This window comes from Syngnathus scovelli, chromosome 8 (assembly GCF_024217435.2).
Source record: "Syngnathus scovelli strain Florida chromosome 8, RoL_Ssco_1.2, whole genome shotgun sequence".
In the NCBI taxonomy this organism is placed as follows: domain Eukaryota; kingdom Metazoa; phylum Chordata; class Actinopteri; order Syngnathiformes; family Syngnathidae; genus Syngnathus; species Syngnathus scovelli.
In genome coordinates, this window is record NC_090854.1 from 17006732 (window position 1) to 17031178 (window position 24447).

Consider the following 24447-nt stretch of genomic DNA (forward strand, 5'->3'; position numbering starts at 1 on the left):
TTTTATCCGGCAGACAGCTGGACGCAAGCCCGTGGATGATCCATGACGGCGGGTGTTCGCCAAGAGACAAGCCCGGAGGGAAGCTGCTTACTCCAAGCGGACGCAATTTGACTGAGCGCCTCTCGACTCGAGGACTCCGATGACAATCAAGGTAGATGGTGTTAAATTAGATACTTCCGTTTTGTTAACAAAATAAAATGTAGTAACTCCGCACATTGTAACTGTCGGGGCCGTTTTATATTGTATGCTTTATTTTGATAGGCCAGTAGTTGCGGACAAATAAGTGACCGGAAATAGAAATGTTAGCTTGACTATCAGATCTTTAACATAAAGACGCTTAAAGAACAAATTAGAGGTATCAAATTAATTAAATTTAAAAGTAATTAATTTCACTAAAATATTCTTCTATGTTCACTTTAGTCAATCAACAAATAATTACATTCAAATAGATAAAAAATGAATATTTCCTCAATGATTGATTCATATCAACTTATTACTGAATTGTATAGATATATTTAAAGTCTATTGCATTCAATGTGATCAATTCCAAGCTATTAGTATTGTTCATTGCAATAGTTCCTTGTTTATTTTGAGATCATTAAAACACTGTAGTTGAACTAGCAGTTTGAATCATTTGAAATTTAACACGAAAAGGCAAAAGAAGTTGAGTCGAGGACAAGGCACTGAAGTTGATATGTATTCAAGTTGACGATATTCCGCCTTTCGTGTTCTGTAACCCTTTGCTAACAAGCCACAGTGCTAACTGTAATACTCAAAGCAGTTCTCAGCATGTTAAACGACGGTCCAGCTAAAGTTAGAACCGCTGCAGAGGCTTTTCGAGGCGACCCGTCTGTTTCCTGATGTTATTCTGGACAGCAGCAGTCTGGTCCGTCTGGAGGATCCAGAGCCGAGCGCCAGACTGGGCCCAGGGTGTGTCGGCGTTGTGGTTGGAAACGCCGCGTGCGTTGCCTGCCTGCCTTCCTGCCTGCCTGCGCAGTTTGAACTGTTTCTGCTGGCCAGAGGATGACAACAATAATAACTTTCCAGACTTTTCCTTTCTTTTCCGTGTCCTGTCCGTAAGGTGATGTCAGACACAAATTTTACAACCTGCTTTAAGAAAAAACATTATGCTAAATTTATGGCGCTATTAGCAGAAGTAGTATCGGTAGGACTCCATTACTAGAGGAAGTTGTGGTATCAAAAGTATTAGAAGCTAATATGAGAAGTTGTAGGTAGTATGACGTAAACACTGAGACAGTCATTAAGGACACTGAGACCCCCCCCCCCCCCCAGAACCAAGCACGCCCAAAACAGCTTCCCAAGAAAACCATTACTGCTACTTAGGGAGCCTCCCACAAGTGCCTGAACAAAATAGATGTTTTGGTTTCAGACCCTTCTGGAGAATCAGACAGACATGCCATGATAGGGAGGAGACACAAGACAGAAAAGCAGACGTCTGAGCCTGGCCACTGTCCTCTTACACACATACACACTCGCACGCACACACACACACACACCCTGTGACCTGACTAATCAGATTAGTGCGGTGTGCCTGCAGAGAGTTGACATGCTGCTGACGTGCTGCCATGTGCTACTACTACTACTACTACTACGACGACTGTTGTTGTTGTGATGTCACGCTATGGTTGAGAAAACAGTGGACAAAGTATTTTAGCCTTCTCAAGTTTGAATTTGTATCTCTTTGTATCTGTGCATCAATTTGACCCAACTTTCTCACAAACGTAAGTAGTGGTCTAACTCGGGTGCTCGCTTAATTAGCCATCACGCGACATGTGAGCTAAGCAAAGCGAGCCCAACGGCAGTTTTACGTCGATTTTAAGTCCACAGCAGAGGGCGCTATAAAGCTAAAATGCTAGCCACTTAAAATTGATTTATTGTTATTTCACGAATGTAATATTAATCTCAACACTGTGTTTAGACTGGCGGGGGGTCCATTAAGAACCCAAATTGAAAGCTCGACGGGGCTCTCAAGCTCTCAGCTGGAGGATCCAGACGTGGAGCCACCAAAGCTAATCAACGCGAGATAAGTTTGTTAGTCTACTTCCGCGTGCGTGTCAGTCAGCCGTCACGTTCTCAGCATTGGTCTCGTATCGCATCCGAGAGGTCAGGAGCCAAGAGGTCTAAAGCCCGCATTCCACCTTGGGAGGGGGGGCCGGGACCACCAGGTGAAACCTGCACGGCGACCTAAGGTTAGGACGTCTCGACTTGTTCCCACCAAATTCATGTCAGATAATAAACAAAAAGTTCAGAGGTCGCATCGAGGAAGCTTCGCATGCTGATCTTGGGATTTGGGTTGGAGGCAGGGGGGCGAGGAGGGGCTCCCGAATATTTTGAAGCAAAGACAACATGGCTTCTTCATTTCACTGGCAGACAGATCTTGGGGGGACAAACGTTTGGGCTCAAGGCCTACGTTTGAGTTCTAAATAAAGATGTTAAGTCATTCTTTCTTTTTTACTTTATCGACAATAAATCCATTAACTTGTTTCGTAATGTAGAAAGAATAGATGTTTATGTAAAATTGTGTAAAATAGTTTTGATTAGTGAAATGGGAAAAACTAGATTTAATTTGACCTAATGATGACGTCATCATAAACCTCCTCCGTCTTTATGACGTTGCGCACTTGAACGAACTCACAAGTGTTGCTATTTTGAAAGGTGTTTGCAAAGTGTGACAGAGCACCCCCCACCCGCCCGCCCCGGCCCACCCCGCAGGGGGTCAAGTGCGCCGTCATGACATGAAATGAAAACATATGGCGCGTCGGAGCAAAGCCAAGTAAGGAGAACAACAGCGCTGGCATCGTGTCATTGTGCACACACTCCCACACATCTGGACGTGTGTGTGTGTGTGTGTTTGTATATTTGCGCGTTCATTACAACAGAATACTAAATCCCAGCGGCCACAAACATCAGGTCAGAGAACCGACACAATAGCCGTGCCTGATATTTTGTCCAACTCGACAAATGGAGCCAATGCGGCAAATATTTGGCTGTGATATGACAGCATAAATCGATTTTAGCCAGCACATCATTATTTTCTGCGATTTGTCTCGATAAACACGCGTAAACGTCATTTAGCTGCCAAAGCAAGCAGTCCAACCAGGGCCGTTTCAACAGTTCCACAAGCTCGGAGAATACCGAACCCGCGGGGATGTGATTGTTGGCCGAAGAAAGTCCAGAAATGGCATCAATCTGCCAAATAGTAATGTTAGCATAAAAATGCCTATTTGCCGCTTTCATGGCTTCGGTCTGAGCAGCAGGGGGAGATACTTCTCTCACCACCTCTCTAACAAGTGCCAAGGGCCATCTCATCAAACGCTCCATCACTTCCTTACTTGCTTCACTTCCACCCGAAGCCCCTCCCCCTCCCCTCGTCCACTTCTGCAGGGTCAGTCGGACTTAATCCCCCGGGCCTCTTACAGCTGACCTAATACCTCCCTCCCGCCGCCACCCTGAAGTCTCAGACTTCACAACCTGCCGAGTCACCACAACCCGTCTGAAGGTCTAACGGGGCTCTCTCGCTTAAAGTCGGTCAAGTCGGAGCCCACCTAGCACCGGATAATATAGCTCAGATAAACTCTTTTTCTTTGTTTGAGGAAAAAGCGGTCTGCTGATTACCGGAACAGGTCATAGTCGAGTTGAGGTCTGGAGTCAATTAAGTCCGAATGAAGTCACACATCTTCCTGAAACACGTGAAATAGCATCATGGCGTCATCAGCTGGGACTTCAGTCGACGTGAATGCTTTCAAAGGTCACAAGGCTAACTGGGACTTGAATCTCGGGCTTCGGAATCCAGCTCGCCCCCATAATGATTGTGGGAGATCAAAATAAAGGTTAGAATTTGGGGAAAAAAATCATCCTCATAATATAAAAAGTGCTTAAATCAGTCATGCGAGAACAAATGCATGCTTGAATACATCGCAACTGTCCTATACACACACACACACACACACACACACACATGGCTGTGCATACATGCCTAAGTGTATACACGCCACATGATCAGTATTGTCTGGCATGTTATGATTTAGGAGTGGTAATGACACACCAGAACCAGTCCAGCAAACTTAATGAAAGCTCCCCAGCTTCATATAATCACGGCACGTGCACGCGCATGTATGTGCGTGCTTCCATAATCGAGGCTGATGACCTCACTGACCTCCCCGATGCTTCCCCCCCCCTCAACACGTGCAACATGCACGACCACCGCTCGGCAAGATGTGGAAACGTGATTTAAAAGTCATGAGAGTCAAACTAAGATGGGGGCGTTATTAGCCGTTAGCATAATCGTAGCTAATATTTATAGCAAGGTCACAAGAGGAGAAATGGATAGATGGATGCGAGCCAAATTGTCTGTCAAAACATAAAAGGCGAGATTACTCGCAGCGGGTGCGGTGGAAGTCGCTTCACACATTCCTTTGAGTCTGGCGGTGACCTCACGTGGTGCCACCTTACTTGTTTCCCAGCTCAAAAGTCGGCCACAGGCAAGAAGTAGGTCACAAAAAATATGTACATCGGTGTAAAGCCTTCATGAGATTCATCCTCCTTGAAGGTAATCCCTGCTCTGGATTCATTCCATCATAAATAGTGTGACGGATGAAAAAAGAAAAAGACATTTTCATAGCTGCGCTTCAAACGGGATTATAGAGCCGTTTCCAATTTGGATGAAGATCATCAATCCGCTTCCCTCAGATTTACACCAGCATGTTTATGTTTAGCAAACACGTGAAATGCGGCAAGAAGGCTTCAACATATCCCGAAATGATCCGTACTTTGGAGATTCTTGCCTTCTGAAATAAAGCTTTGTGTGCAGAATTCTCAAAGAGGTTTGGCTGGCTGTCAACATCACTCCTGCTGCTCGATTGAGAGATTTGGGGAGAAGAAGACATCACAAAAAGTTCTGCTTGCCCCAAATCTATTATTATTATTTTTAATTCAGGGTTAGGGTTGGTTTTAGGTTAGGGTTTAAGGTTGCCATGTCCAGCATGGGTACACCCACAAATTTTTTTCCAAGAAGTCCAAAAAGCTCCCCATTTCTTCCAGTTCCACTTCCATCGACAAACGGACAGTGCGAACTGGCGCCATTTTGTAAGCGTTTCGTTTCATCACGAGTAGAAACACTTGACTGTGTTCCTGCAACTCTGTGAGATTCCCACCTCCATCACTTCCCACATGCGACCTGTCATCATCACGGCCGTGGTCAGCCGTCACTTGGACTCGCGCGTGAGAGGCACTCACCCTGACGCTGTGAAACTCCACGCAGCTTCCAGCGCGGCCCCTCGCCATCTCTTCTTGCTTGTCCATGTCAGGAAAGTTCTCCTGAAACATTTCCCCGGGATCGGTCTCCCGGCTTTTCCTCTCAGGTGTGGCGGAACCTGAAGTTGTGTAGATCCATTGGGGGAAGAAGGCGGGCGGAATCTTCACCAGGGTGTGAAATGTTTCCCTTCGCTGCCTGCTTGGCCGTCTGGCTGGCCGATTCGTCGGGGCGTTTGGTCCCGTCCGGTCAGTTCCCCCTACCTTGCAACCTCCTCCCCCCGGGCTCAGCCCACACCCAGACCAGCCTGCCTGGTCCTATTGGCTAGTCAGGTGGAGAGGGGGTGAATGCGGGTGGGCTCCAAGGGGGGGTTACAGAGAGGGCATAAACAAGGGGGGGTGGATTGATATTTTTTTTATACGTGTAGGCCAGAATAATGTTGGAAGATATTTAGCTTATGTCACATGAAAACTGGGGTGTGGAGAGTTGTTATAATCACCGTACAGGATGCAAAATAAAATGTATGCGGCATAGTAGCAAATGGAACGGTCGGCAGTCGCTGCTGTACGCCGCAGCTCACACTTAAACGCTCACACGCAGACTAAACCAGCTCTCCGATTATATCTTGACATTTTCTTGTCAGTAAACGTCCACTTTGGTCCCTCGTGCGCCAATTTCACGGCTCTTCCACGCCAGACTTTAACGATCGTCAGTTCTCCGACAGGAATGATAACAAACACTTAAGCGGCGACTTTGTGTTTGGATTTCAGAAGTCAAGTACGCTTACAAGGACGTTAACTCGCTTCTTAAGATACATTACAAACACGCTTTGACCCAGAAATGTGGGCTGATGACGCAAAAGCCTACCTACAAAGGGAAGCGCTGATCGTCTGATTCATTTAGCAGCATTACAAGCTATCGTAATGACGTCACTAGCAAATTTGATGCTGGAACGCTAGAAAAATGGACGGAGCACGGCAGCAAAGTTTGAAGACGTACAGACTACACCACCAAACTTAGCTCATGACTTTTACTTGAAAATTCTGCCCTCAAAGCCAGTTTTAATTAGGTACATGAAATTTGGTAAATGTGTCTATCATGATTAGACTGATCAAATAGGAGGCCGATTAGGAGGTGGGTGGCTGCGGGCTAGCGGGGGGTGACAAAAAGGACAAAAGGCCACGTAAACATCATGACCAAGCATTACAAGTCTGGGAATGAGGCCGGCGAGCTGAGAGGATTACGACTGCTCGCTGACACGCTCCGGACTTTGATCTGTCAGTCACGGCAACATGCTAACATTCGCAAAAAGTAACTAAACCAAAACTAAGTACTCGTCGTACGTGGACACTAATGAAGTAAAATTTTGTTCAGTACAGTACTTCTCTGGATCTCTACGTAACTTGAGTGATTTCTTTTTTGGAATCATCACCGAGGTCGAGGTGGATTCGCCCGGTGTGGTCGGCCTCACGCAGGTCCGGCCAACCCCTGATCCCCGTGCCGGATTCGACTAATTGGATCATCCCGCGGCGGAGCTTTCAAAAGGCCAAAAATCAGACAGTCACCAGAGCGAGACACACAAAACGGCTAATTAGCGTCAGCGAACATCACAGGACTCCCAGAAAGTCCAAAATATCTTCTTCATAACTCCCTCAGTTCAAAAGCATTTTGTTAGCTCCTTCAACGCCCGTGAAATGTTTTTGTGTCCAGTATTACACGAAAACGAATTTATTTTGTAAATTTGCGGGACCACTGGCTAGCCTGATTAGCTTGAAACATAATAGTGTTACATTTTGGCTAATGAGCTAACAACAGGACAGCTTTGTTTAATGGACAGTACATATTTCGCATTATCTTAGCATTTTGGCTAGCGACATAGCTGCGTAACTATAGCCAAAGGCTACGTCTTCGTACACTTGAGGCACTTGTATACTTTTTGTTTCCGTGCATCTTAGTGTTAGCCCCGTTGGTACCTGCAAATACAAGGCCCTGATTTTAACACACATTTTGGGGGGGATGACTAAACTTTTAAAAATATAGCTAAGGTTACTGCCCCCCCCACACACATTAATATTTTTGACAGGTAACATCATAGCTCACACTCCCCTGTGCTGAAAGTATATTTCTGCGAAAGGCGATACTTCCCAAAGATCTTATCGAATTCTTGACTGATGGATGTAGAACTCGGCTCTCTCAAAATGTGTCGAGGTTAGCGCGTGAAGGTGACCAAAACGTCAACAAAAAGTTCACGCGCATGGAAAATGAAGACAAATGATGATTTGGCAGCATTTATTAGCGACACGTTCCTGGCAACGGCGCTCATTTTTCACTCTGATTACTCCAAGGTCAAAGTTGTTGTTGTACTAGATGTGTCAAAAGTAAACCTCACATAAATTTTATTGCGCTTAGAGTGGACTGTATCATGATTATATGCATTTGCGTCATATTCACGGGATGAGCTATGAAAAAAGAAATCGCTGCGTAACAGCTGCTAAACACACAAGGGGTTCCCGTGGATACGGTTTGGCCCGGAATACACCGATGTGCTTTATTGACGTCCAAATATGGTCATCCCGCCCAGAACCGCTGTCGTCCGTCACGCCGCCGACGGCTGGACAAACACTTTAAATCACGGGATCGACGCGTCCGCTCATTCAACTCTTTGAGCGGAATAAGCATTCTGCAGGTTGATGGAAGTCCCGTGCTTTCAAAGTGGGGACATTTTGGATGAGGTCTCAAAGTCGCCATGCTCGGAACGCAAATCAGAATCTGTTATCCAGTCGTATTGCTGAGGCTCACATCTTTTCATTTCTGTAGAAAATCATTGGGGTGTCGGGCCGGATCATTTTCGCAGGAATGCGAGACACACAAGCCCTTTCTTTAGTAGGACTAATATAAGATATTATTTTGGATAGCAGTAGAGTTTTATAACAGCTGTTTTCTCATCTTGTGAAATGGCTTTGTTATAACACTGCATGATGGCTTCCAGGGGTTCTTCAAGGAAGACCTCCTCTGAGTCATTTTGGAGAATTTCGACCAAATTAAAACCTCGTACGCAACGGCACCAAATTGCAAAACATCTGTTTTTTCGGAATTGTGCCTGAAGAGAACGCGGCGGTAAAATTTGACGACTTGCCGGAATCGTCGAACAAAGCCGTCAACCACGATCATTTTTCTTTAAGCCTGTGAAGCCAGTTTCACGGAACAACCTGAAACTTGGTAGCCACGTCTAAGATGAGTAGACCCACCAAATATTCCACAGATGCCTGAAAAGACACAAGGAGGCCATCTTTATTGTTTCAAGCAGATATTTTAGCTTAAATTTTGAAGCAGTTATAAATTCTTTTGAAAATTCAGTTCCTGAATTCTGTCACATTTGGCAGCCACGGCAATCAGGAGGAGACCTACCAAAAAAAGCTCTCCAAAGTTGTCCATTTATCAAGTAAACACTTTTGGGCCATTATTAAACGTCCTTAGAATTTTGTTCTTCCCCCGAAGCTACAGGAAGTCTGCCATTCTGCTTTGTAGCGGCAATTCGGTGTTGTTTCGGCGTCTTTGTAACGAGAAAGATGACGTGATGTAGAGAAGATGGTGAGAAGTCAGGCGGCGGGGGTCAAACGCTCCCCCTTGGGGCCGGCTTTGCTCGTTGAGCCGAGGCCTTCAGATTTCATTAAGCGCTTCTGTCTGTTTGTTTGTGTGTGTGTGTGTAGGTTGTGTGCACACGCTTTTTACTGCTGCCAATCAGGGGCTGCCCATGCCCAGCCAACTATGGCGGGGTCCTCCGGGGGACACGGCGTTTACGTAACGCTTGGATGAAGAAAAGAGGAGGAAGAAGAAGAAAGCGAGCAGAGGGATGAGTGTGGCTATCTTGGGCCTGTTCTGTTTTTTCAATGCAGCCAAATATAATGGTGAGAGGAAAACACTCGAAATCATGCGTGTGTGTCACTGGCAACTAAACAAGGACATGCATGAAGGAAACTTCGTGTTGTACATTTAGGACAGAAAATAGAATCAAGCACATTGCCAGAAAGAAGCTCGCACGAAGCCGTTGGTGTTCCGATACTTTTGTTTGTCCTTTAAGGTTCCGCCTCTTCAGCCAATCACAGACTCTCTGACCGCATGATGACGGTTTTCCTCTGCGGTGATGCTGATTAGTGGCTGGGGAGATTTATGCAGCTATTTATATCGCTTTTCATATATGGACACACACACATACGATGCGGTCAAGAAAAGCGAGGCCGGCAAAGGACTGGAAAGTTGACGGCGTGCCGTAAATGTTTCTGTAAAGCAAAAAAATAATCCCGTTTGTTACGCAATCACTGGCTCACCTTTACGTCAGGCTTGAACAGCAAACAATGTCCTCGATAGAAGTAATGTTATTTTTTTTTAAATGCAAAAGATACATTTTAGTCTTCAAATCTAACATTTTCTTTCCCATTGATTTTGAGTACAATTTTGGAAACATCCAAGACAGTTTTTCGAGGTTTTGGAGGCTTTTGTTAAACTAACGCAACTAAGCAAAACCTCCATGGTGTTTTGTTGACTCTTTATATCTGTAGGCGTTTGAATTTGAACCCTCTCAATCACATATTGCGGTTCGCACAAACCTGACAGTGAATATAGAAAAAAAAAAAATGACGACAGTGCGGCTTTTGGAGGCGTTTGTTGTCTATTAGAGTTCAGAAGTGCTTCCAGCCTGATAAATCTAACCGGGTGGGAACTGTGCGGTCCCGAGCTGGAACGTGGGACAGAGAATTGAGGTTTTGGATTCGGCCCCGCGTGCTTCCTTGAAGCCTTTTTTTTTTTTCCCTTGAATGAAACCTCTGGCATTTTCCAGACGTCACAATGCTTTTTGACGCCACCGAAAACCGTCTGCTTTGCGTTTAGCGCAAAGTGACAAAGAAATGTTGGCCGCATTGTTTCGTAGCGCTTTGGAAGTACCAATTTTAAAAAACCGGCACGTTTGGCCTGGGAATGACGGCCGTCTCGTAAAACGCTTCTCACCTCGCACGTCCCGCGCCATCTCAAGCCGAGTACAAAGTGTCTCAAGCCAAAGAATGCACCTTGACAACTACTTGTGGTATTTCCTCTACTGCTGCTATCTAAGCAGGAAAACTTTGTGACAGCTACACATATCAAGAACTAAAATCATATCTTTCTGAGTCAGCAGAAAAGCGGGCAGTAAATAGTCTCTTCGCTCTTATTAATTGCATCAAAATCGTCTCAAAGTAGTCCACAAAATACTTGCAAGTTGTCTAAATACTCCAAATATTCCCCCAAAGTCGGTGAGGATGAAGGACGGCACGCAGCTGAGGCACATCTCAGCGGCGTGAGCTCATCCACGAGCACGCCGCACTCACTCGGCGACCGGGTGGGGCTTGTTTTGATGAGCGATAGGATCTTACGCTAAGCTGAGACCGGGGGAGGAAAGAGAAACCCTGAAGGTTGAGCACCTGTCTCTTAATGCGCTCAAAATACTCCCCAAACGTATATTTTCCCAAATACTCCTCAACAGTCGAAGTAACTTGGCTGACCCCAAATATTTGCACATTTTCGGTCTTCATAAAAGACCCCGGAAGTCACTTTCCATAGCAATTGCTGCGGTTCTGACACAAACTGATGCTCCAAAAGTTCCTAGTTGGGCTTGAAAGCTCCCGCTAGCTTAGCAGAAAGCGAGGCATTCCGTAAAGTAGTAAATGCAGCCTTGTGGAAGCTTTAGGGCCTTTGGCTCTCTGCCAAAAATCTGCGCCGGTGGTTTTGTGGTTGACCTCGGATGGAGACGTAACGGCGGCGGAACAGGGGTCTGCGTTTCCAAAAAAAGAGCGACGGAAGCGCTACAAATAGCATAGCCCCATGGTTTTATGTGCGTAGATCCAAGGAACTCAAGTTTAACTCTGCCTCTATATCGAAAAAAATATTCACGCCACGGACTGTATCCACATGTGCAACTCATTCGTCTCCACTTATCTCCGTGACAGCAGGTGGAAAACATCACGGGAGAACAATCTGTTACTGTCAGGAGAAGCCGATGACATCAGCGAGCGCTCGTGCGCCGCCTTTGTCTCAGCTGTAACGCTCCGTTAGCGGGCCTCCGGCCAGAAGCGTTATGAGCTCCACGAAGGAACATTGCGACACTCGCTTTGATTTGTTTAAGGAGTGAAAGAAAAGCAGCCCCAATGTGAATCACTGTGTAAATACGCCAGCAAAGCGCGGCTAATTCTTCAGATATGCTGGCGTGATGTAGGTCAGCCAGTAATGTAAACACTCGGCGGTTTCCAGCGACCCCCTCACGTGCCAGCAATCGGCTCGTTCCAAGCCCAAAATAACAATAAAACCTCTGATTGTAATTCACTCGCGCATACCTTTTTTTTTTTTAAATGAAACACAGACCAAAGTCTATGTGAATTCCTCTTCCACCCACCATTGTTTGAATTTGTCATGTGCGGGTGAGCGATTGTTGTACGATGGAAGAATTTGACGCACAAAAGGCGGTTGACTTTGGCTCGGAGCCTTTGTTGATAACAAACAGTGTTGAAAAGCACAACGTACCCGAGCCATGTGAAAAGAATCAAGGACAAAGACGCGTAGGTATTCTGATTAAGATTGCGTTGGTGGAATATTCATTAAGCAGAACAGGCAGCGGCCATTTTGTATTCTGCCGCTGTCGACTGAAAATGCCTCAAGCCTCACTTGTTGTTTGCCTCATGGTCGATTTGGTCAATTCAGTAAAATCAACAATATTTAGGTCACATTTGGGGTGTATTTGTGAATATTTTAAGTTTAGGGAGTATTACTCTAGATTTACCGTACGTGTTTTAGGTAACACTGAGCTAGCAATAGCGAATGCCGCCAGAGCTTTTTAACATGTTCTCAAATGATTTAATATGTCACGTTCTCTCTCAGTTTGTTGATACTGCGTCCAAAAACAAGTTCTCTGCGTCATACCTGCGGGTTTGACCTGACAGCGATTACGTAAACTCTGTTGTGGGTGTTGTTGATATTTTCATGGTTGACATCCAGTTAGCGCCATCGGTTGCTTATGTGCGCACTTGACAGCTTCCTGATGTGCTTTTAAGAATAACCTCGGTGACCTCAAAGTGGCACGCCACATGGAACAAGTAATGCAGGCTGCCAAATGTGCACGTGGAGCTCCAAGCTAATGGCTCCATTTTAGGACCATTGAATGGGAGATGCCCCCCCCCCCCCCATGCCATACAGCTTTTAGCATTTGTGCATGGCATAATGGAATTCTGTACTTTATATTGATGGGACATAGGGTGAAGAAAGGAGCAGCACGACTGTGTCAGATGACCTGGATTTAATCGCAACACCATTGTTAGATTTGCCACAATTTGGCGATCCCCGCTGTGATCGACCGTCCCACCTGCTGAAGAAAATCTCCGGCCACCCTCGCCTCTGATTGCTGCTGAATGGAGAAATGAAGTCCAACCTGGAGATTTCCCGCTGGCAGAGGTTGTTGTTTATGTTTTCTTGTGGTCACATTTAGCGGCGGTGTGCTGGAAGGTTGACATTTAACTGGGAATCCCGCTGTCACTCGGGATCAATTCATTCTTTCGACCTGTGGAGGGGGATGTGTGCGGGCTGGAGAGACAAAGGCACGGAAGGGAGTCGGGGGTGTTTTTTTAATAAGACCTTTGGGGTGCACGCAAACACATTGAGATGAGAAGCCAGGAAATAGCTGGATCACAACAATGCGGCCTTGCTGGGACTACTAACGAAAAGCCGCCGCCTAATTAAGGGAGTCCTTAATGAGCGATTAAAGTGCTCCAATACGGGGAATTATGGTTGAGAGAAAAAGGATGGAAATGACCAGAGGATGGGCAGTGACCCACATTTGGAAGATAAGGGGGGGCAAGCCCAACTGACACCCCCCTCAGAGCCCCTCTGGGGGTGGCCTGCTCATTGGTTCATTACACATAGTAAACACATGTACCCACCCACCCTCCATCATGGTACACACACACACATGTAAAAAAAAAACTCACTACCCCCCTTTCAATATGATCGTCATGCTCCGCTGAAGATAAACGCATCTGCTGGAATGCAGGAAGAGAGATTTACTACGGCTGATACGAACTATATGCACTTCTTCTCGTGAATCATTCATTTTTCATCCGTTATGGCTCTCATACTACCTCTGAAAGCAGAAAAGTGCAAAGTTGACAAATTTGACCGCCCCCATTTCTGTGTTGGTGTTAAGACATACGATGGATAGCAAAAGTTTACACACCCTTATTCAAATGCCAGATTTTTGTGATTTTAAAATGAGACCAAGATAAATATTTCTGATCTGACTATAAAATGACTTCCATCAGTGATAGAGAGAGACAGACGCTTCCTTCCCTATAATTCAATTCCATTTCCTATTTTATGGTTATGGGCACACTTTCCCCTCTGTGTCAACATTACCTTCAGCAAGATTTGCTGCCTTCACGCACAATTTGAACTCCACTCTGCAATGATGTTTCCAACACTTGACACCTACGGGGGCTGTCACACCTTTCACTTTCCATCAACATTCATGGACCAGGTTTGAAGGTGGGGGTGGCGTGCAATTTTGTCATCCCCCCCCCACCGGGATGACGTTTGGCCAGCTTTTATTTACCTTTAATGTCGGTCTCCCCCGCCCTGCTCTTTGGTAGATGTCGCAGCGGATGAAACGTTGCACTCGGATGCTGTCCTCAGGCGGAGGCGAGGATGGCAGCTGGGCTCATATGGACTAAAAAAAAAAAAAAAAAAAAAAATGAAAGTGGGAAACAAAGGAAATATGTGGAGAACAAAGACCATGAGGACTTAACAGAACCTTACAGTTGTGTAGGCATTGCTGATGGGCCAGAAGTGGTCATGTCAAACTCAACATTTAGTGTACAACATACTGTGCATTAGTGAAAATTGACAGTCAAAAATCCAGAATACACTTTACCTTTTGAGAAACAATAATTTATTAATTAAAAATAAAATAAATAAGTAAAAAAAATAATTTCATTAATTTTGTTATTTTGATTTTGAAATAAATCCAAATATAAATACATTTTCCAGTATTTTTTCTTAAATTAGGAAACTTCCCAACAACCTTTGCAAATGGATCTTTGTTGATCAAGGCTAGGGATTTAAAAAGTGAGATAAATTTAACTACGAAGCCGTAAAAGGTGGTTTGGGAAGCCGTTTTTATTGTACCCATAATTACCCGAATAATATAGGTTAATCACTTGTTCTTTGTATTGATTAATTCTAGAGGGCTTCATTTTATGCCTAAAAACATTTATGTGGTGTTTAGCGCCTCTTAGTGGTCAAAAATGAAAGTGTTCAGAATTTGATTTTATCTGGCGTCAATTTGTTTCTCGTAAGGCAATTGGATAAGATTTCAAATCATTGTTTTCATTCTTAAATTGTTTTCATTAACGAATGAAATAATTATTACAATATGAGTAATTCATGGATTGTTTTGAATTGTTAACAATTGTATTACGTTACATGGGCCATGAATTCACGTTTTTGTCCAAAACTATGTATATTGTAAGGAATTTTCCAAATAAAATAATTTACAAGATTTTTACATGCAGGTACAGCACGCATATTGCGTCAGTCGTGTCAATTGAGTCACGTGATCTCGTACGACTTGCACTGGAAACTGAACTCTCGGGAGAAAAAACGCGGGCTTCTTGTCGCCATTAACGAAACGACTAGAGAGAAAGAAAGAACGAAAGAAAGAAAGAGAATACAATGGAGCAACCCAACTCCATCATTTGCAAATTCTGTGGGAATGCCTATACTTTGCCAGGTATATAAATTGATTTGTATTTTTACAATAAAGTTTGTACAAGTAGCGGTGTTAGAGTACGATGAACTAGCAACGCGAGCTACGATTAAGCTAACGTGGCAGTGTCGAAATATGCTCAAAATTATGCTGTAGGTAGTTCGAAGTGTCATTGGTTAGCTGTTGAAGTTCGTTTTGTTTGTTACTGAAAGTGGATTAATTTGTTTTAGGGCCGGCTAACGACAAAAAAAAGTTTGTATTACATTGTGCTGTTTAATGGCTGTAATTGGGTTTTGATGACGTCACACGCTGACGTTGTAATTTCATTAATATTTATTTCGATTATCACCTAATGCACACCTCTAAGTTTTTTGGGTTGCATTCTGACCAAACTGAGTTTGTTTTTTTCCACTCAGAGAATCAATCTGAAGGCAATCTGCCTCGTACGCTCGTATGCGGTCACATCTTCTGCACGTCCTGCCTGGAGTCGATGAATTGTGATAATGTGGTCCAGTGTCCCGAGTGTGAGGTGAAACGACATTGATGGGGCCTTCAAGTGCTTTTGCTCTCTGTTGCCTGTGCTAATGAAGGCCCTTTTGTGCAGGTGGATTCGGTCCTGCCTCAAGACGGCGTGTTTGGACTGCAGGAGGACAGCCGCATCATTGGCATCGTCTACACAACCAGAATAAATAAGATGAAAAGGCAGGTCTGGGCCTTCAAGGGCAGATCTCTTTATCTGTTGTTGAAGATTTTGTTGTTGTTATTGGAAAAAATATGTATTTTGGGAGGGCTGGGCGGTTATGTTTGGAGCCGCCAAGCCATGCAATTTGATTGGCTCGTTTCATGTGAAATTGTTGAGATCAAAATTGCATCCATATTTTGACAAAATGTACATTATTCCCCAAGAGAAAGTCATGTAATTCTACATTATCCATCAAGAAAAATATTTTATTTCTATTCCATTATTTTGAAATTTGACCAAAGTTAATGGAACTTGGTTCTGTGTGTCCCAGGTTGGACAAATCAAACAATCGGAAAAAACAAGCGCAATCCTCTGACATTAGCGACAATACTGTGGATGCCATGCAGGTACAATTTATGTGCTGTCAACTTCTCAGTTGTCTGTTTTTTTTGTTTTTTTTTACATTTTTCTACCATGCCATGCGTCACACGTCATATGCACTATAGCACATACATACAGAACTTCTAAAGACATCCTCATCTTCATAACTCCAGTAATATTAGTTGTTTTTCACAAATAACAAATATATACCTCATGTCAGTGTCCTACATAGATTAGGCTTCACTGCACATCAAAAAAGCGAGGTATCCTTTAAGACTGGATGTAGTCAAGAAATGTTTTCCTCAGCCGGTGAACCTTGAGAAGAGCACGAAGGCTGTGGATGAGGCGTTGGCCACTGCTGCAGAACATCTGGCCATGCTGGAGTACTTAGACCAGGTGGAACACATGCACTTAAGTTCTCCAGAATACTCTCGACATGTGGAAGTGCTTGATGTGTGTTTTTTGGCGCATCCGTGCAGACTTTAAATGCAGGCTTGGCAGAGCAAGTGAAGACTGAGCAAGCACGACTAGAGATGGAGATCTCCCAGGCCGCTGACAGGGCGATGCGCGCCACCCAGAAGTGGTACGAACGTGCAAGGCATGGCGTCGGAAAGTATTCACGGCACTTAGCTTTTCCTGCATTTTGTTCCATTTGCCTTATTCTGGAATGCCCCCTCTCGAAAGTCCATATTCATAAAATAAACGGATGGTATCAGGCTGTAACGCTACAAATTTTCGAATAAAGCCTTGACATCCATCGCTGATGCCGTTTTGTGTGTCCAAAAGGCGAAACATGCAGCTGAGTAAGCTCAGTGGACTGGATGTTCACTTCACCAGCACACATGCCGAACTTTGCAAAGTCAAAGCGAGGATGGACGTTCTGGGCAACGCCGTGCAGAAAGCCAAGAATGTCCAAAGCATGCCCCTCCTGAAACATTGCACCGACTTGGACAAGGTGCATGATGCCATATTTTTTCTCAAACCTTGTAGGTTCAAGAGCTACCATCATTACAGCATTCAAATACAGCCAGTAACAAGCTCATCCATGTTTGGAAGCTTAATGCAGCACGCTGAATCACAGGAATGCTTTGAAATAGATATCAGGAAACATATTCCTAATATTTGCTAGTTAATGCTAAATTATTCTGTTTGTATGACAGATTTTGGAGACTCTGCAGGCCCCCATAGACAAGGAGTCCTTCAACATGAAGTGCATCACCATGGGCTGCGGAGTGAGGTTTGTAATCACGCCATTATTAATTATCTGCGCCACACAAGAAAAAGAACCGTAGCAAGCAATGCTCGTTGTTCGCCAGAAGAAATACAAGGTGAGGCAATAAGAAGTTCGCCAATGATAACTCTCATGTATTTGGTTTAGTGTTATGTTCAGGTCCAAGGGGGGGAACCAAAGTGTGGACCTGTTTCTGAAGATGGACACAGGCAAGCCAAACAGGTGAGTCCTTTCAAAATATCCTCATGAAGTGGCCAGGAGCCATTGATTAATCAACTGTAGCAACCAAGCTAGTCAAGCGACTCAACTGTATATCAAATCCGTTTTCCTCTCAATTGACAGAATGCAAGAAAGCATGTCAATGGAATATTCTAGAATGAGAACCGCTAGAAAGATCCCATTTTAGGCCAGTTTAGGCTCGAACAGAGTCACAGTTTAGGAAACGCTATTATTGCTCATCATTTCATTGCCGCATTTGTCTTATCCCCGATCATCTAGCCTGTCTGTGGTGCCCCGCCTCCAGCAACTGAGCAGTGAGGTGGCCCAACAGCCTCCCGGGCAGGCTCATGTTCAGTCATTAGCCGGCAGCGATGGCCACGGCAGAGCCAAGAGCCCGCTGAGGAGCAGGAATCAGAGGATGAGCCCGAGCAGGAGCCCGGCTTCTCGCTGCCGCTCTCTGACCCCGACTCGTGGCAGCAGCTGCTACAACTCCAAGGCATCCTCTCAAGTTGACGCCACCCCTGACGTCATCGTTAAGGAGTTCATAGAGACGCAGAATCAACATGGTATGTCCACATCTAAAAGACCCCCGAGTTGTTGTCATGTGTCCTTAATTTCTCTGTAGGGATTAATCAAATTTTCTGAATCTGAAGTCTCTGCAGGTGCCCCTCCCACTGGTCCAGAATTGGCCAAAGATAAGCGAAGGTCACGCAGGAGAGGAAGCTCGCATTTGTCGGGGCAGACGAAAAATGGTATGAAACATATACTCTGAAACTAAAAACCAGGGTCTGAGTCACCTTAGAACAATATTACCCAATGGAAATGGAGATCATCAATTCACATTGTATTGAGCAGCCAGGACATGCACACGTTGTGATTGATTTAAAAACACATCAGAAATAAAATAGCTTGTTCTTTTTTCTGCTCCCTTAAGTCTTCAATCAATGAAGATACAAATTACAAGCAACAGAGACGAGTGTTTGAAACTTGAAAATAAATCTTGACTGTCCACACTGTCCTCAGTCGCTCAAAAGGTGGTTGTGACTCATGTGGTCAACCCCACTCACTTCTACGTGCGCTATGTGGCCAAGAAGCAAGAGAGTGACATCCTGTCCAAGGAGATCAACACCTTCTGCACACTGGACGCCAGTTGCTTCTCCACTGCCGACAACGTGCAAAACGGTGCGTTGGTTTTTGTATTTCGACAACGGATGTTTGTTGCCGATTGTCGCAAAGAAACGTGTAACTTTCCTTGAAGGCTCCATAGTCTTGGCAAAAGGAAAAGAGGGTCTCTGGTGCCGCACCAGAGTGCTGTCGGTCTTTCAAAGTGGCCGTGACAGCAGCGTGGAAATCTGTCCAGTCGACCAACTCGGCCACATCCGCATCTTCTTTATCGACTACGGCTACACCAACAGCTTGACCATCGAGAGGTTAGCTTGTCCGTATACGTTTGTAGAATAGAGGAAAAAACGAGCCAGAAAATCGGCGCGTTCTCATCAACCCTCCTCTTCATTTTTCTAGGGATGTCTCCTCGGTGAACAACCACCTGAGGAAGATAAACCGAGAGCTGGTTCGCTTTGCTCCTCAGGCCGTCCGATGTTCCCTCAAGGGCCTGGTCCCCTACGACCTGGTCAGACCATCTATCCAGCTAATATTGCGCATTTAACGTCATCCTTGACATCCTCAATTTGCCGTGTGTTTAGTCAAAGGGCTGGAGCAACCAGGCTCAGAGGGCCTTCTGTAAAGTGGTGGGTTCCGCCGTGGTAGAAATGAGTTCCTTTGGTCAAGACAGAGACTCCCTGCTGGTAGACCTCAGCAAAGATCCCGTGGGACCATCCAACGACGTTCCCATCTCCATCCGGGACTATCTGGTGTTCACCGAAGTGGCCAGGTACTACACACGTATGTACTATACATACTAGTATACACATAGTTTGTAAGCACTGCCTTAATGTCATGGCCGCCGTCAGGTTTTATTATCCGGTGAAGCCGAGCAGGAGGCCGTTGAAGTACTACTCGGCTGTCGTACCCAAAATCAATGTGGAGCACAACGTAGTGGTGACACACATCAACAGCCCTGATGACTTCTACATTCAGCTGGTACCCAACACAAACATCAACACTCTGCCCATGTACTTTAAATACAATTTATCAACTGAGAAAATGAAACTGTACCTGATCTCTTTCTCTTCATCCATGTTTGCGACCAGCAGAGCGACAACATGGAGTCCTCGTTGCTAAAAGCCAGGCTTCAGGAGTGCTACAACGACAAGAATGCAGAAGAGAGCCTGCTGCTTTACTGTCCCGTCATCGGACAGGCCTGCGTTGCCCGCTTTGACGAAAACATGTGGTACAGAGCCGAGGTCATAGGTAAGGACTAGAGGTGTCCAAATGAACCGATTAATCGACAACAATCGTCACATAGTTGAATAGTCGAGTCATCAATATTACAAAAACAATTTGATGAAAAAAAACGTTTTTATTATGTGCTATCTGCACACGTTTCAGGTAATCCAGGGTACAGAAAGGTGGACGTGTTCTGCATCGACATGGGATTTATGACAACGGTGTTGGTCAGCGACTTGAGGAAGATAAAGGATGAGTTCTTCTACCTGCCGGCATTGGTAAGAGTGTTTACGTTGATTTCAATCTCATCCATGCGGTGTCCCTAAACCAGCCCGTGTTACGTAGGCCATCCAGTGCTGCTTGTCGGACGTGCTTCCTCTGGCAGGAGAGACGTGGAGCGACGCCTGTGTGAAACGCTTCAACAGCCTGACCCATGGAAAATTGTTCACCATTGCGATTACAGGTCAAATCAATTGACTCAATCAATCAAGCTTACAATACTTATAAGAAATCGTTTGCTGATTATTTGATTTTGAAAAAAATTCACTGAAGTGCACATGTATGTTGCCGGACTCATTTCCTTGTCTGCCATACAGTAAAATCGTCAAAGAAAACACCCCTACCGGTCAAGCTGCTTGAGAGCAGCCCAACTGACTCGCCCACCAACATAGCTGAAGTGCTAATTCAAGAGCAGCTGGTGTGCTCCAAAACTGGGTATCGTTATGAAATAAAGATAGAATAATAATTATGTTTGTTATGAAATAGATTCGCAAACGGTGACTATTAATTGACTTCCCTCTTGTCTAAGGTTTAAGACCAACATGGTCGCCGATGACGCCATATGGGACTCGCCGCTTGAGCTGAATGGTCTCGGGCCTTTGGAGCTAAACGCTCACGCAGAGGTGGAGTTCCAGCCTCGGCTCAACCTCCCCGGCAGCCTGAAGGACGCCAAAGTGCGAGTGAGCCACATCAACTCACCCAGCAGCTTCTACGTCCAGTTTGTCAACAACGACTCTCAACTTAAAAGGTGGGCCGAGCGGTCTTTTGATCTGTCAATAGGCTGAATTTGCCACACAATCATTTGCCAGATGAATTCCTGCTCTGAGTCTGTATTAAACATATTCCAGGCTCAATGAGCTTCTGAAGAAGGAGCGTGAGCTCGCAAAGCTTCAGGACGTGGTGTGGAAGTCAAACATGTTCTGTGCTGCTCGGGTCAACCAAATTTGGGAAAGAGGACTGATCTGCTCCGACGTCTCGTCCGATGACATAGCAGAGGTGTGCCATCTTATTTTGAAACTTGCCACCCGTGCAACTTTCAGTGACTCGGTCTGCCGTGTGTTGCCCGGCAAAAGGTGATGCGATGTGACCATGGCAACAAGGTGAAGCTGCACGTAAGCAACCTGCAGCCACTGCCGGCTTCATTGGAGGGTTCTTTTGCTCTGGAGTGCTCGTTGACGGACATCAAGTAACACACAAACATTTAGTGATTCTCACTTTAAATAGGGACCAAAATTAAATGTGCTTTTTTTGTAAAAGGCCAGCAGGGGGCCAACCCACCTGGACCGCCACTGCCTGTGATTTCATGCACCGCAACCTGTCAGGAGCCTCAGGTCTCATCACCATCCAGGTCTGAAGCTCACGTTCTTCTTCTGACACCTGTACTTGCTTTAACGTATTCTGACATTACCAGGAGCTGACGGATGAGCGTCCTGTAGCCGTCACATTGATGTGTACCAACAAGACTGGAGAGTTCGTCAATGTCTCCGACTATCTGGCCTACGAGGGTCTCGCCCTCAGGGAGAGGAAGTCCGTGTGAGTTGTTGTTCTAACATATGCACAGAAGGGTTTCAAGACAGGTGTTGAATATTATTATTATAGTATTCTTTGTTTTTGTTTTGCAGTGAGCTCTCTGTTCCTCCCGAAAAGCCAAATGAAACTGAGGCTCATCCTTGTGACACCAACAAACAAGCCGAGACTCCTACACAGGCAGCTCCTCCATTGCCGGCGTACATTTCAAAACTTTATCACCCCAGACCCGCCCCCCGCACAATCAGGGCCGTTGAGAAGGTGCTTGACCCCAACCAGCCACCCAAAATTCACATGGAAGTGAATGCTGTTTTTTTTTTTTTTTTTTGTGCGTAGGTGCAAACAGATCTGTATAAAACACCAGAGCTTCCACAACTGGGCCACAACCACATGACCATTTCTGCCGTCAGAGAGGACGGACTCATCTATGCCAGAACTGACACTGCAGGTAACGCAAACAATTTATCTGGTGAGAACGTGAAGGACATTGGATTCACTGGAGGTTGCTTTTCTTCAGAATGTCATTTGGAGAATCTAAGGAAGAAGATCCATCAGAGAATGAAGACGCTGCCCAATCAGAAGCTGTACACCTGGAAGACTGTAAAGGGATGCGCTGTCATTGGACCCGACATGCTGTGGTACCGGGGCCAGCTGCTGGAGGTCTTGGGAGGACATGTCAAGGTGGGTTTTCTTTGTCTCCCCCTGCTGGTCCTGAAACACTCCAGAATACAAACCAAACTGGCTGACTCAGTTAAATCTTCAATAATGACTATGAAAGAACCATTATGGTGGTTGCAGGTCCAATACGTGGACTACGGCCTGATGGAGAACATTCCGGTGGTCCACGTGTACCCCCGCCTACTGTGCGAAGACATACCGCAACTCTGCGTGGCCTGTCAGCTCCACGCCACCAACCCTGTGAGACCAAACATTGGGTAGGTCCATGCAATACTGCTGAAGACAGAGTGGTGGTGTTCTTGTCCTCAGATTGGCGGTATTTGGCATCAGGATGCCATAGAACTTCTCACCGAGATGCTCTTGGATCGCCGTGTAGACGTCAACGTCTTGGTACACACACGCACACACGCATACACGCCCAGACAAACAAAGCTATGTAAATGTGTGTATGTTAGATGCTGCCGACTGACCCCAGGCAACCACTCACGGTTGAAATATTCCTGGATGGACTGAGCCTCAGCACCATCTTGTGCAACCACAAACACGCCCTGTTTGACCAGAACACACCACCGGTATGGCAAATGATTGTGTTTCCATGGAAACTGCTATTTTGATGTCAAATTGCGCTTTTGTAGCCTTGTTTTAAGAAACTTATTAGCCATGTACAAGTCATGCTAGTTTTATTTGTATTGTTTTTTGCAGGCACCTCCTCTGCCTCCTGTGCCCATTTTGGACATCTGGGACATCGACACAGAGGTACTCTGACTGGTTCTGGGTAGATCCGTGATTCTCAATGTGTGCCTAGAATACCACCAGTAGTATTTTTTTTTTTTGGTACTTGGTATCAAACGTTTGAGAGGCACTGATACAGACTCAGATTTCAAATTGTGCTACTTTGTCTTAGGGTCTGCTTGGCCCGCGGGAAGTGATGTTGGGCCCCTTCACGGAGCCCGATTTGCCCAAGGAGGGTGAGCATTTGAACGTCCGTGTGAAGCACCTGCAGACTCCCAATGAGGTAATCGCGATGAAATTATGGAACCTACCGGTACATATCCATAAACGTATTCACACATGTCGCTGGTGCAGGTCTTTCTGTTTTGGGAGGACATGGCCCACGAAACGGTGGACGGAGAAACACTGCAAGAGTGCATTACACGGATTAATGCTGATGTTCTCGGTCTTCTGCCACTTACCAGCTTCCCTCTTGGTAACATTGAAAAGGCTCAGCAAACCTAACTCTACTTTGAAAACCTGTTATAAATTGCAATCCTTATCAGGCGGCCCATGCCTGGCGGAGTACAGCGACGGCATCTACTACCGAGCCAAGATGCTGGAAATCATCAGCGCCGAACCAGTCCAGATCCTCATCCAACACGTGGACTTTGGCTCCAACGACACCTTGCCCAGCAACATGTACGATCGCATCGCGACACCCTCGACCGACAATGGGCTCAGCCAATTTTTCACCCCAGGTTGAGGCAGATGCCGGCCGAGCTGCTGCGCTTCCCGTTCCAGGCGTTGAAGGTGCACCTGGCGGGCTTCAAGGCTCCCAGCATACAAACGGAGGACCAGGTGCTGCCCTACTGCCCGGAGTGGAGCATCAAGGCCACACAGGCCATGATCGACCTGCTGCACGGAGACCTCATAGCAGAGTTTAAGGTAGGCCGTTTTGCATTTTGCGGCCGTCGAGTCACAATTTGATGGGAACAAACCGGAGTGGGCCCACTCTAGAAACTGCCTTGTCTATCCATCCAGTATGATGATGCGTCCGCTGAGCCGTCCGTGTTGCTGTACAACCAGGAAGGACACGCAGTTTTCTTGCCTCTGCTGGCCAGCGGCTTGGCACAACTTGACTGAAGGTCCCACCACACATGGTTTGGTTTATGTTTTACCTTCAAGCTGTAATGCGTTTGCCAAAGGAAAAAGTAGTTTGACTCGTGTTGTCACGTTCACAAGAGTTCTTTTAAGTTGCCACTTTGTTTTTTTAAATGACAAAGCCCTTTCAAAGTCATTAAAGTGTGTTGTTCGTCAGTTCATCCTAGCTTTTGTTTTTG

General features: G+C 45.6%; 1 protein-coding gene across 4 annotated transcripts; it reads left to right on the forward strand.

Annotated features, from left to right (window-relative positions):
* Positions 1–17: 17 nt before the first annotated feature.
* On the forward strand, positions 18–24429 carry rnf17 (ring finger protein 17). 4 transcript variants are annotated; one of them, XM_049728572.2, is made up of 37 exons: positions 18–151; positions 15467–15579; positions 15655–15752; positions 16064–16139; positions 16420–16509; positions 16593–16696; positions 16900–17068; positions 17274–17350; positions 17492–17566; positions 17843–18129; positions 18217–18315; positions 18587–18745; positions 18822–18993; positions 19085–19193; positions 19267–19454; positions 19534–19663; positions 19774–19933; positions 20072–20187; positions 20255–20372; positions 20506–20623; positions 20718–20936; positions 21037–21184; positions 21262–21374; positions 21446–21536; positions 21600–21721; positions 21811–21976; positions 22052–22163; positions 22233–22396; positions 22514–22633; positions 22703–22783; positions 22849–22965; positions 23096–23149; positions 23298–23408; positions 23480–23600; positions 23671–23806; positions 23866–24052; positions 24149–24429. In XM_049728572.2, the coding sequence occupies exons 2-37, from the start codon at positions 15541–15543 to the stop codon at positions 24248–24250; spliced, it is 4548 nt and encodes a 1515-aa protein (XP_049584529.1). In that variant the 5' UTR covers positions 18–151; positions 15467–15540; the 3' UTR covers positions 24251–24429. The 4 variants fall into 4 exon arrangements, with proteins under 4 accessions (XP_049584529.1, XP_049584526.1, XP_049584527.1 ...); XM_049728569.2 differs by lacking the exon at positions 18–151 and adding an exon at positions 14866–15074; XM_049728570.2 differs by lacking the exon at positions 18–151 and adding an exon at positions 14866–15074 and having other exon boundaries at positions 19777–19933.
* Positions 24430–24447: the final 18 nt, after the last annotated feature.

Excerpts from the sequence above, each read along its gene's own strand:
- rnf17 (XM_049728569.2), top strand. The coding sequence starts at position 15,017 with ATGGAGCAACCCAACTCCATCATTTGCAAATTCTGTGGGAATGCCTAT. Across the intron at positions 17,567-17,842 it reads GACACAGGCAAGCCAAACAG|CCTGTCTGTGGTGCCCCGCC; the intron begins GTGAGTCCTTTC and ends CCGATCATCTAG. Across the intron at positions 22,164-22,232 it reads TGCCAGAACTGACACTGCAG|AATGTCATTTGGAGAATCTA; the intron begins GTAACGCAAACA and ends GCTTTTCTTCAG.